This window comes from Borostomias antarcticus (genome assembly GCF_949987555.1).
Source record: "Borostomias antarcticus genome assembly, chromosome: 18".
Classification (NCBI taxonomy): Eukaryota; Metazoa; Chordata; class Actinopteri; order Stomiiformes; family Stomiidae; genus Borostomias; species Borostomias antarcticus.
Genome location: NC_140251.1, coordinates 12639210 through 12651283, shown reverse-complemented (window position 1 = coordinate 12651283; position 12074 = coordinate 12639210). Strand labels below are relative to the sequence as shown.

Genomic DNA, 12074 nt, shown 5'->3' with positions numbered 1-12074 from the left:
TCGTGTTGTACGTGTACATGGCTTCACAATATTTGCAAGTAGCTTCTTGTCCTTTCTTTTCGAAGTGGTCCCACACAATGCTTTGCTTGGCCGGCTTCATTTTTCAAAATATATATACACATACATACTGTACATACAAACTATATGGGCCGCTTCCACTCTTCTGGGAAGGCTTTCTACAAGATTTTGGAGTGTAGGAACTTTTGCCCATTCATCCAGTAGAGCATTTGTGAGGTGAGACACTGATATTGGACGAGAGGGCCTACTGTAGCTCGCAATCTCCGTTCTAGTTCATCCCAAAGGTGTTCGATGGGTTTGAGGTCAGGGCTCAGTGTGGGCCAGTCAAGTTCTTCCACACCAACCTCACCCAATCATGCATTTATTAACCTTGCTTTGTGCACTGGGGTACAGTCATGCTGGAACAGAAAAGGGACTTCTCCAAACTGTTCCCACAAAGATGGAAGCATAGAATTGTCCAAAATGTCTTGATAAGCTGAAGCCTTAACATTTCCCTTCACTGGAACTAAGGGGCCTAGGCCAACCGCAGAAAAACAACCCCAGACCATCATCCCTCCTCCACCAAACTATACAGTTGGCACAATGCAGTCAGGCAGGTAATGTTCTCCTGGCATTTGCCAAACCCAGACTCATCCATCAGACTGCCAGATAGAGCAGTGAGATTTGTCACTCGGCAGAACACGTTTCCACTCCAGAGTCCAACGACGGCGTGCTTTACACCACTCCATCCGATGCTTGGCATTGCACTTGGTGATGTAAGGCTTGCATGCAGCTGATCGGCCATGGAAACCCATGTCAAACCCAAACTACCACTGTTTTTGTGCTGATGTTAATGCCAGAGGAGGTTTGGAACTCTGCAGTTATTGAGTGAGCAGAGCGTGGGCGACTTTTACGCACTATGCGCCTCAGCACTTCGCTCTGTAACTTTATGTGGTCTGCCACTTCGTGGCTGAGTTGCTGTCGTTCCTAAACATTTCCACTTTGCAATATTTGAAGGTTGGAAAGATCCGCACACTGGATTAATGCTCCCAGTATTATTTTATTGGCTACAAACAACGTTTCAACCGCTCCGGTCTTCATCAGGCAACTTTACCTAAAACCTTTACTAACCGTAAAGTTGCCTGATGAAGACCTGAGCGGTTGAAACGTTGTTTGTAGCCAATAAAAGAATACTGGGAGCATTAATCCAGTGTGTGGATCTTTCCAACCTTCAAATATTCTACATATTGATCCAGCACCTGGCCTAAAAACAGGATCGGATGTGCGCACATTTACTCTTTTTCATTCACTTTGCAATAATACCACTTACAATTGATCATGGAATATGTAGGAGGGAAGAAATGTTGACTTGTTACAACGGTGGCATCCTGGCATCCTATTACAGTACCATGCGGGAATTCAGTGAACGACCCACTCTTTAACAAATGTTTGTAGAAGCAGAGTGCATGGGTACATGTAGGGGCTTGATTGTGTACGCCTATGGCAATGGGACTGAATGAAACACCAGAATTCAATGATTAAGGTGTGTCCCAATACTTTTGTCCATATAGTGTGTATATATAAAGATACACACACACACACACACACACACACACACACACACATGTTGATCCTTTTTGGGAAAATAAAGCATGAATTGTTAAAATTGATTGTGTCATTGCATCATTGCAGAGGCTGCAATGGGTGACTGGTAGAGACGGAAAATGTGTGTGTGTGTGTGTGTGTGTGTTACGTCCCCACACTAGTGCGTCCTGTGACTTTTGTTCTCTGTTGTGTTTTTGTCTGTCTCCCTCAGGTCAATGGTGTGTGCAGTTTCTCCCCAGTTCCTTGTGTTCTGTCAATCACTGTTGGTCTACCTGTGTCTGATCATCCTGTGTCCAATCGTCTTCCTGCCATGGGTGCCCCATTGTGTCTAATTGGACGGCCATCCTGTCTATATGGAGCTCCTCCTGTCCTTTGTTGAGAGAATTGTCATTGTTTTTCCTGTGTTTGTTGCTGTCTGTCTTTTTGTTAGATGTTCTATGTCTTAAAGCCTAAGTTATAGTTTTGTTATAGGTGACTTCATACTTTACGTGCCTTGGTTTGACACACGGGGGCAAGGGGATAAGTAAGATGCCCTTGGGCGTACATACCATCACGTAGCCGTAACTCTGTTATAGACACCAGACTAGGAACGGGTGCCAGCCATTGTATTTTTGGCTAGGTTAGCTTTTTGGTTAGGTAGTTAGCACATTTATATTAATTGATTTGCTTTGGCACCGTTCATGGTTCCCTTGTTCCCTGATGTGATCCTTTATTTAGCACTTTAATAAAGATATTGGCACTTAATTATGTTTTTATGGAGTTTTGTGTTGCGTGCACCCACAGTTGTTGGTACGTTGTCATAGTGTTAGGCCCCTCATTACCTTGAACAGAAAAGGGTTGTAACAGTGTGTGTGTGTGTGTGTGTGTGTGTGTTGAGGTGGGACTGCAGCCCTGCCCCAACTGAAGACGTGTGTGTGTGTGTGTGTGTGTGTGTGTTGAGGTGGGACTGCAGCCCTGCCCCAACTGAAGACGTGTGTGTGTGTGTGTGTGTGTGTGTGTTGAGGTGGGACTGCAGCCCTGCCCCAACTGAAGACGTGTGTGTGTGTGTGTTGAGGTGGGACTGCAGCCCTGCCCCAACTGAAGACGTGTGTGTGTGTGTGTGCTGTGTCGCCCCTAACTCACGTGTGTTGTGTGATTACGTGTGGCTAAGAAAGACCCTTGAGGTCCAGAATCATTACTCACTGTAGTAGCTCTGTGTCGCTGAGCGCTGTAGACTGCAGTAGGTGGAGTATGTGGGAGGACTCTGACGAGGAGCTGACGTCTCCATCCCTGCCTCCTTTAGCCGTCAGCTTGTAGAGACTGGAGCAGCTGAGAGACAGCTCCAGAGCATCCATCCAGCACCGGCCTGCAGCGGACATTGTAGTCAGCCCATTTGCCAGAGCTTCAGTATGTAGCTCCTCTATGCATCTTAAAAGCTCTACTTCACAAACACACAGGATCCACACACACACACACACACACACACACACACACACACACACACACACACACACACACACACACACACACACACACACACACACACACACACACACACACACACACACAGGTCTCACCATCAGACTCTGAGGCAGCTCTGAAGATTAGGTAGTTGCTAGGTAGCGGCTGGGTGATGGAACCAACATTTTCTCCTTTAGGACCCTGAAGACACCACGCACAGTGGTTAAAATCACATTTGGCCATCAATAGGCCAAAAACAAAACATTATCTACTACTATCATACTGAACATCCCAGTACTGAACCATGGATCAACAAAATAAAAAAGGAAAAGACAAGCTTGCAGAGTTACAATTCTACACACACCGTCACTCATCATTCCTGCGCTGAGATTTCTTAATTCTGTTATCCATGCTAGACTATGTTGTTCAGTAAAAACCTTACTATGCATGTGTGGTCTTTTAACTTGTGAATTACTGCCTAGTCAGCATTAGTTAGGGCCTAGACTGAATTACTGCCTAGTCAGTATTAGTTAAGGCCTAGACTGAATTACTGCCTAGTCAGCATTAGTTAGGGCCTAGATTGAATTACTGCCTAGTCAGTATTAGTTAGGGCCTAGTCCGTCTGAGTTAGAGCCTAGTTGGCGAAAGACCTTGACGGCCCAGATGGACTTGTCCAGGGGGTGGTAGAGCTTGAAGCAGAAGCCGTCCTTCTTGGAGGGCCTCTCAATTAGCTTGCAGGCGTTGAGCAGGATGGTGCCCACCCATTGGTCTGCTTTGGGGGTCTTATAGACGAGGAGGACCCCAGGCTTCAGAGCACACCACAGCTTGGTCCAGCTCTTCAGAGAGCCTCGGATCTACAGGGGTGGAGAGGGAGGGAGAGGACATTTTAATCATTGCAGTTAGCTGTAATGTAGGCTATACAATCTCAAGGATTTAGCCTATACCCAATTTCAGACTGTTTTGAGAGAATACGTTGATGATATGTCACAATATGGGAAGTAAGAATGAAAGAATGCACTGTGTATGTAGGCTACCTTTAGCCAGTTGGACATGATGACAACGCTGGGGTCCTTCAGGGCACTGAACATCTCTTTGGCTGCCCGTTTCTTCTCCTGTCTGTAATTCTTCTTTTGGACCTAGAGCGCACACAGAATGCTCAGTGATGTATGAGTCATACTTGTGACACGTAACAGAGCATCTATGAAAACATTAACATAGTCATCATATGGCCACCAGAGGGAGGTAAAGTCAAACCCATAGCATCATCATCATCATCGGGTAGTCCACAGTTCCTTCACGCACTTCACACAGTGAGATGAACATGATCTATCTTTGGTTAAATCTGCAGTATGTAGATAAAATATATTTGAAAAGAGCTGATAGTGTATACTGAATGGTTTTATCGTAGTCATAAAGGTAATCTTATTTTACTGCTTGGTTTGGGTAGTAATTACTAGATAAATACATAGAAACAACAAGTAACTTTCTTGTTCTATCAGTTACCAGTATCTATATACAATCCGGTAATATGATCAAGGTACTTCCCATTTTCAAACAGTAATCCCAGAGAGGGGTGTGATTTATCGTCACTTGTAATGTCACTGCGATGGGGCGTGGTTTTAGCCTGACAGTCGGACGGAACTGCATTTCATGTCACTTCATTATTCAGGCTGAAGAGGCTCTCATTGCAGCCATTTTCTGAGATGGAGTCCTCAGCGATTAGTTCATCCCCTAACCAATCACACAGCATTTGAAATCAAATTCAAAGGACGCTGATTGGTCTGGTTTGAATTCCAACCAGAGATATCGTTCTGGAAGAGAGCCTTTCCAGACCCAGAATCGCATTTAGAAAAATTCAGATTCAGGGGCTGGAGCCAGGCTAGTTGGCTAGTCTGACTAGAAAATTGCTTGTTCTTACGCTATAGGTACCAGGAACAAAAACGTAACTAGTTAACACTTCTAATGTGTTTACCTAGGCATTGCCATCTAAAACCAAGAAGCTGCATGAACACTACCATACATTTCTCATAATCTTCCCCCCACAACCTCGTACAGGCAGAGACAGGACGTGATGTGTACAGTACCTTGAGAGACTCCTTCCGGTCCAACTTCTCCGTAGGGGAGTGGCCGTCTTTCTCCAGCCCGTTAAACATCTTGGCCTCGGACTGGACCACAGGGAGAGAGGGAAGAGAAGGAACCGTGGAAGAGGGAGAGAAGGAGGGTTGAGAGGGAAAGAGAAGAAGAGTGGAGGAGTGAAATGAATATGGAGATAAAGCTAAGAAGCTGCCATCTTCTGCACCACCTTGGCCTAAACACAGTTTATTCCTCGCTCTAAAAATATCTCACTTCTTGATAGCATGCAGCATACTTGAGCACCCATCTACAGTCTGCTGGGGGGACCTGAGCTCAGTGCACTCTACCCCTGGGGCTGTCTGAAACAGGTGTGTGTCTGAAACAGGTGTGTGTGATCCGCCAGCTAGAGGGACTGTCATGAGCAGACCCCTCCACTCAGACTGAGCCAAGCCCAGCGGAGCAGAGATGCTAGCACTGACGGAAAGGCATATGAATGGTAAATGGTAAATGGACTGCACTTATATAGCGCTTTTATCCAAAGCGCTTTACAATGAAGGCCTCTCATTCACCCATTCACACACACATTCACACACCAATGGCGGCAGCTGCCGTGCAAGGTGCTAACCTGCTCATTGGGAGCAATTTGGGGTTCAGTGTCTCGCCCAAGGACACTTCGACATGTGGACAGGAGGAGGCGGGATTTGAACCGCCGACCCTACAATCATTGGACGACCCGCTCTACCACTGAGCCACAGCCGCCCCAGTGAACTATGAATATGAACCGCATATGCTAGAACATGTTCAATCAGGAAAACGACTAACACTGTGCATGCAATTGCTGACAACCAGTGCGTGTGAAGTACACACATTGAGTATGTAACTCTCTCTTGGTACTGTATCTCAGAAGTGCATTCAGGCCTCTCAGTTGGATGTGGTTTTGGTGGAGCTGAAGTGTTTATGATTTGCATGTGCTTAATCCCACGCACCCTCTCGCTTGTTACAAAAGCCTTTCAGAGAGTGTAATGGAGAGTCATAATTCAGTCACCTGTACAGAAGAGCAGCATGTGAAGCTGGGCTGTGCTGAGGCTCCTATTGTCTCAGCTGTGAAGAGGTATATCTAGAGGGGATACGGACCAGAAGGTCCAGAGGCAGCTACCATCAAGCTCCGCCCCCCTAGTTACTGTTGCTATGCCCCACAAGCTTTGGAGCAAGTTAATAAAATGTCCACTGAACAACACATACCTGATGATTCAAGGATTTGTGACAATATTACTGTATGTTATTTGCCAAATGCCACTACTTTGTCTAAGAGAGTTCTGCAGAAAGGCCTGAACTATTTTATACAAGGATATATCCATGATATTTGGATTACGGATGGAGCAGGTGACAAGATACGAGTCGATGGTAAGTTGGCGATGTATGTGGAAGGCCTCAAACACAAACACCTCACAACTCCAGATTGAAATTCATCAGGACAAAATCGTGGAATCTAACTGCACATGTAAAGCAGCGCGAGTAAGTTAGTGGCATCCATTCTTAGAAAATAAGCGTGTGAGAATGATCTGTTAATTACTAGCTACGGGCTAATTAGCTACTGCACCTAACGTTACTAGCTTCGTAGCTTTTTGTGTCGGTGCTGCTGTAAACTGATGTGTGGAGGGAGGTGTGGAGTATCCTGCAGCTTGTTTTCTAATAACATTACGGTACAGCAGCCTGCAGGACGGTTTTCTGTATGTTTTAAGAACCATTTTCTTCAAACGATTGTCTTATCTATGAACACAACACGGGACAAGCTTTGTTTGTGGGACATCGAAGGCGTGGTCTTAAGAAATCAAGCAACCTTATTGGTTATTATTCTCCGCGTGATTGACAGGTCGGAAAGGTCCATCCCACCACACGCTACAATGTGACGTGTGGGACTCGTGGGAGCAGAGGAGAACAGAGCCCAAAACTGCAGGTGTCACTGGAAACTCTGAATGATTGCTGTCAAGTGTTATGGACAGCAAAACGTAGCCTACCTAGTAGAACCAACGCAAGAGAACTGAACGCAGCACTTCCCAGCACTCTGCTGGACTGTGTTACTCTAATGCCGGACTCACACTACAGGATATTTAAAATCCTAACCAATTCCGAAATCGGGTTACATCACGCACATAAGGAGAATCTTAACAGATATTCCTCTTGCGCATCTCAAACAAGCACACACAGCAAGATTTGAAAATAACGGCTCAGCACACACTACACGATCTTATCGTGCCCGAGGGAGCAACGAACCACTGGTCTCGCCGTCTCACTTGTAAAGTCGGGACGTAATAATCTTAAATATCAAACTTGTTTGATATTATCGGGGCCGCCCCGATGGGTCTGCGAGCCGATCGGGAGGTATAAGATTGGATCTGTAAACCCCTCACATTACAAGATTATCTGGGCCGATCATCGGCCCCGACAAACGTTCCAGACCAGATTTCTCCTCCGATTGTCGGGAGGGGTGAATCGGGGATAAATCGGCCTAAAAATCCTGTAGTCTGAGCCCGGCATTAGTGCTATACTGGACGGTGCTGTCACTGATGTGTGGTCAGGCAAGAGGTACATGAAAGAGAGAGGCTAGTTTGGAGGTAGGTGAAAACACTATTCACACTCCTCTGCCTCCATCGTACAGTGTCTTCCTTGGGCCCATCAAATCAGTAAATAAGAGTGGGGATTAGTATCCAATGATCCAACCAGGATCTATGTTCTCACCGTGCCACTGGGAGACTGGGCGGGGCTGAGTTCATCACTCAGCATGGACAGACCATTCCTCTCGGGCTCACTGCCTGGTGGAAACAGCACACACACACACATTGGATCACGCATGCACACACATACACACACAAACTAACTACAGGTACAACACGCCCTAAGTAAATATAGGCCTACATTATACACACACAGTATGCAAGGCAGCTTGTAATACAGGATTTGTAAAAATAAAGTAAAATAAGAAAAATGAAACAAATATTGATTTTAAAGTATTTCATCCTGTCACACAGGAAAATGAAACATCACCCAGGGCACTACAAAGTTGAATCCAGCCTGAACTTCCTAACAGATGAAATACCTCAAAATGTACATAAAGGCACTATTTGTATGCAGTACGCCAGCCATTCTAGAAGTGTCTGTACCTGGATTGTGAGTGTAGAGGTCTGTCTCTGTGTCTGTACCTGGCCTGTGAGTGTAGAGGTCTGTGTCTGTACCTGGACTGTGAGTGTAGAGGTCTGTCTCTGTGTCTGTACCTGGCCTGTGAGTGTAGAGGTCTGTATCTGTGTCTGTACCTGGCCTGTGAGTGTAGAGGTCTGTGTCTGTACCTGGCCTGTGAGTGTAGAGGTCTGTATCTGTGTCTGTACCTGGCCTGTGAGTGTAGAGGTCTGTATCTGTACCTGGCCTGTGAGTGTAGAGGTCTGTCTCTGTGTCTGTACCTGGCCTGTGAGTGTAGAGGTCTGTGTCTGTACCTGGACTGTGAGTGTAGAGGTCTGTCTCTGTGTCTGTACCTGGCCTGTGAGTGTAGAGGTCTGTATCTGTGTCTATACCTGGCCTGTGAGTGTAGAGGTCTGTATCTGTGTCTGTACCTGGCCTGTGAGTGTAGAGGTCTGTATCTGTGTCTGTACCTGGCCTGTGAGTGTAGAGGTCTGTATCTGTGTCTGTACCTGGCCTGTGAGTGTAGAGGTCTGTCTCTGTGTCTGTACCTGGCCTGTGAGTGTAGAGGTCTGTATCTGTGTCTGTACCTGGCCTGTGAGTGTAGAGGTCTGTATCTGTACCTGGCCTGTGAGTGTAGAGGTCTGTATCTGTGTCTGTACCTGGCCTGTGAGTGTAGAGGTCTGTATCTGTGTCTGTACCTGGCCTGTGAGTGTAGAGGTCTGTATCTGTGTCTGTACCTGGACTGTGAGCGTAGAAGTCGTTTTCTCCTCCATAGGACAGGTTCCGGTTCAGAGCGCTGGGGTCGATCTTAGGCGCGGAGGAGGCAGCAGTCAAGGAAAACCTCCGCTGGAACAAGTTCTCCTCTTTCATCTTGTCAGCCTTTTCGTCCTCTGGAAGGAGGGAGAGAGGGAGGAAGACGGGGAGGAAGGAGAGAGGAAGAGAACCCGGTTAGTGCTTACAGTACCCTATAAAGAAAGGTTATCAGAACAGTGTTCCTGATCCGAAAAAAAAAAGGTGTATAATAATCCTGATCATTGCAGATGCCGGGATCACCCACACGGAACCACCAAATGGAAGCATTAACACACCCGGCTCTCTCCCTCACTACTGCTTCTGCCTCACACTTCCAGGCTGAAACCGAGCCTCTGCAAGGGGCCGCACGTCAGCCAGGCCTCACAATGGGACAGTATGTTGCGGTGACAGGCCATCCTCCTCTCAGTACCATTGTATGTGACAGACAGCCACTACACACTGAGCCCCCCGCCTCCCCTCCCCACCAGACAACCCCCTCTGGCCGCTCTGCTATCAGCAGGCTGGACAGTGCCAGGCGGAGCCAGCCGGCACTCTGCCCACACACAGCCCCACAGAGCGCGTCTGTCACCGGGGCACAGGCCCGGAGTCTGACCCCTAACGCCCATGGAGGCAATGCCCACTCACAAACACAATACACACACATACACACACCCACACACACCCACACACACAACTGTTACCTTCTTTGTTTAGCTTTAGCGGTAGCATTTGCCCAGCAGATGCCTAGCTACATCATCACGGACAGTACGAGTACAGCTCGTTCGCGCGCACATGCATGTGCATGTCCGATGAATGAGGGACTGTTTATCGTTGTTGATCTGCAGAGGGGCAGACATGACATCTGCCTCCCTCTCTCTCTACTCCTCCCCCCTTCTCCATCCAGTCCCTCTGTGGTTATTGACAAGGTGCTGCTAGGACTATTTCTAGCATATTTCCCTGCCGTGACTGACAGGGGGACACATGAATCTGACCCCTGCAGCAGGCCACAGCTGAGCAGATGACACCAGACAGTTACACTTCTAGTTCCAGCTACGCCACGGACAGAGCGCCCTGGCAGGTCCTGGACCCACAGACGATTCTTCTGTTAGGATTAGGGCTGGGTATCGATTCAAATTTCAAGAATCGATTCGATTCCGATTCATAAGGTTCAGAATCGATTATAATGACTCGATTCGATTCAATATCGATTCGGTTAGTGTTACTAAAAACCTTTTTTAGCTGTTACCTTAATTACATGACTGCCAAGCAACACATCAATACTAGGGCTGGGTATCAATACTGATTTCCAAAAATGAATGAATGAATGAATCATTGAATGAATTAATGAACTATTCATTCCTTCATTCATTCATCCATTCATTAAATAAAAGATCGATTTTGGGATTCATGAATCGATTCTGAATCATTTGATTCCGAATCGATTATTAGATTTTTTTTTAACCCAGCCCTAGTTAGGATCAACACCACTTTACTCTCGTCTCTGAGGGGTTGCACTTGAAGGCTTACTCAAAGCACGAGCCAAGATATCCACCATCTACAACACAGAACAGGAGGCTAATGGGTGCGTTACAGTGCATCCAAAGGCCATACTAGCAATAAAACATGTAATGAAACTAAGTTAAGCATTAAAGTACAGGGTTAGCTGGTGGATTCAGAATGGGGCACAGTCAGTGGTAATTTAGCCAGGTCTCAGTGAACTAGGGCTGTCAAAAAAAAGTTGTACCGTTGTAAGTTCAAAACCTAACCTTTTTTTAAAAAAGAAGTTCGAACTTAAATTTCAGAGTTCGAATATTGTAATATTAATAAATAATATTATTTATCGCTGTCCCTTGTAGGTTATTGAATAAGTAGGCTAAACATTTATATTGAAACTTTTGACAGCCCTACAGTGAACCCATTCAGTGGGAGCAGACAGCAGGCTGCTATGCTATGAGCCACGGTGCCGTGGGGGGACTCGTGACCACACCTCTTTTTCTTGGTTCAGGAAGCCCTTAATCCCTGCATTATTTCTCATAACACATGCTAGTGTGCCAGACTTAGAAGGCATTACTGGACAGCAGTGTGTGTGTGTGTGTGCGCGTGCGTGTATGAGAAAGTGTGTGTGTGTGTGTGTGTGAGAAAGCGTGTGTGTGGCAATGACGGCAATTGAGAAACTGCTCTGCATCTCAATTTACAGGGGTTTTCAGGTTGGGAAATAAGACCTATGAATGATCATAAATGTACTGCTCGTACGCTGGCACACACGCACGTCTAAAAAGTACAACACTCCCTTTTGTCACATTTTAAAAGAGTGCACTCCCTCCCTTACCCTTCCTCTATCACTCACTGTGAACATGAACACTGTGGGCTCTCCCTCTCTTCACCCCCTTCTCTCTCCTCGTCCTCCCCTGTCTCTCTCTCTCTCTCTCTCTCTCTCTCTCTCTCTCAGAAAGATAGCCACATAACCAAAACACAAAACCAGCCATTGTACAGAACCATAAAAGATAAAGTGATACATCAAAAGGCCACAGCAGTCATTCAGCACACATTTCTCAATATAGCAGCTAGCTGTAACTACTAAGCTTTTGTCATAAAACTGTGAAATGTGTCGAATGGTCTGAAGTGAGCTTTAGGGCTCCTGCTGAGCTGAGCATTATACTGTTGATTTACCATGCATGCATCTGTGATTCTGAGAGAGAGAGAGAAAGAGAGAGAGAAATAGTTACAGAGAGAGAGAGAGAGAGAGAGAGAGAGAGAGGAGAGAGAGAGATGCTTAAAATGAGAAAGGTGTAATTTAGATTTCCAAAAGAGAACCTGGTTTCCCCTAGCTTGGGTGGTCTATAAATAGCACTTGAGTGCTGCAGTGTGTGTGTGTGTGGGTGTGTGGGTGTGTGGCACAGTACTGAGCCCAGGGTGGGGTGCAGCAGTAGCTATAGTTAGGTTTGCTTTAATGTAACACAACAATACAAAGACAAAATGGCAGGACCACGTTA

General features: G+C 46.3%; 1 protein-coding gene across 3 annotated transcripts in view; it reads right to left on the bottom strand.

Moving 5' to 3' along the window:
* The window catches only part of osbpl5 (oxysterol binding protein-like 5), a 79140-nt gene that overhangs the window by 21022 nt on the left and 46044 nt on the right, over positions 1 to 12074 (bottom strand). For all 3 annotated transcript variants that reach the window (XM_084452955.1, XM_084452957.1, XM_084452956.1), the window contains 7 exons: positions 9027 to 9179; positions 7855 to 7928; positions 5127 to 5207; positions 4077 to 4178; positions 3693 to 3896; positions 3159 to 3243; positions 2785 to 2947 (listed from right to left, as the gene is read on the bottom strand). In XM_084452955.1, the coding sequence (XP_084309081.1) occupies positions 2785 to 2947; positions 3159 to 3243; positions 3693 to 3896; positions 4077 to 4178; positions 5127 to 5207; positions 7855 to 7928; positions 9027 to 9179 (862 nt within the window). The remainder of the gene's footprint in view (positions 1 to 2784; positions 2948 to 3158; positions 3244 to 3692; positions 3897 to 4076; positions 4179 to 5126; positions 5208 to 7854; positions 7929 to 9026; positions 9180 to 12074) is intronic.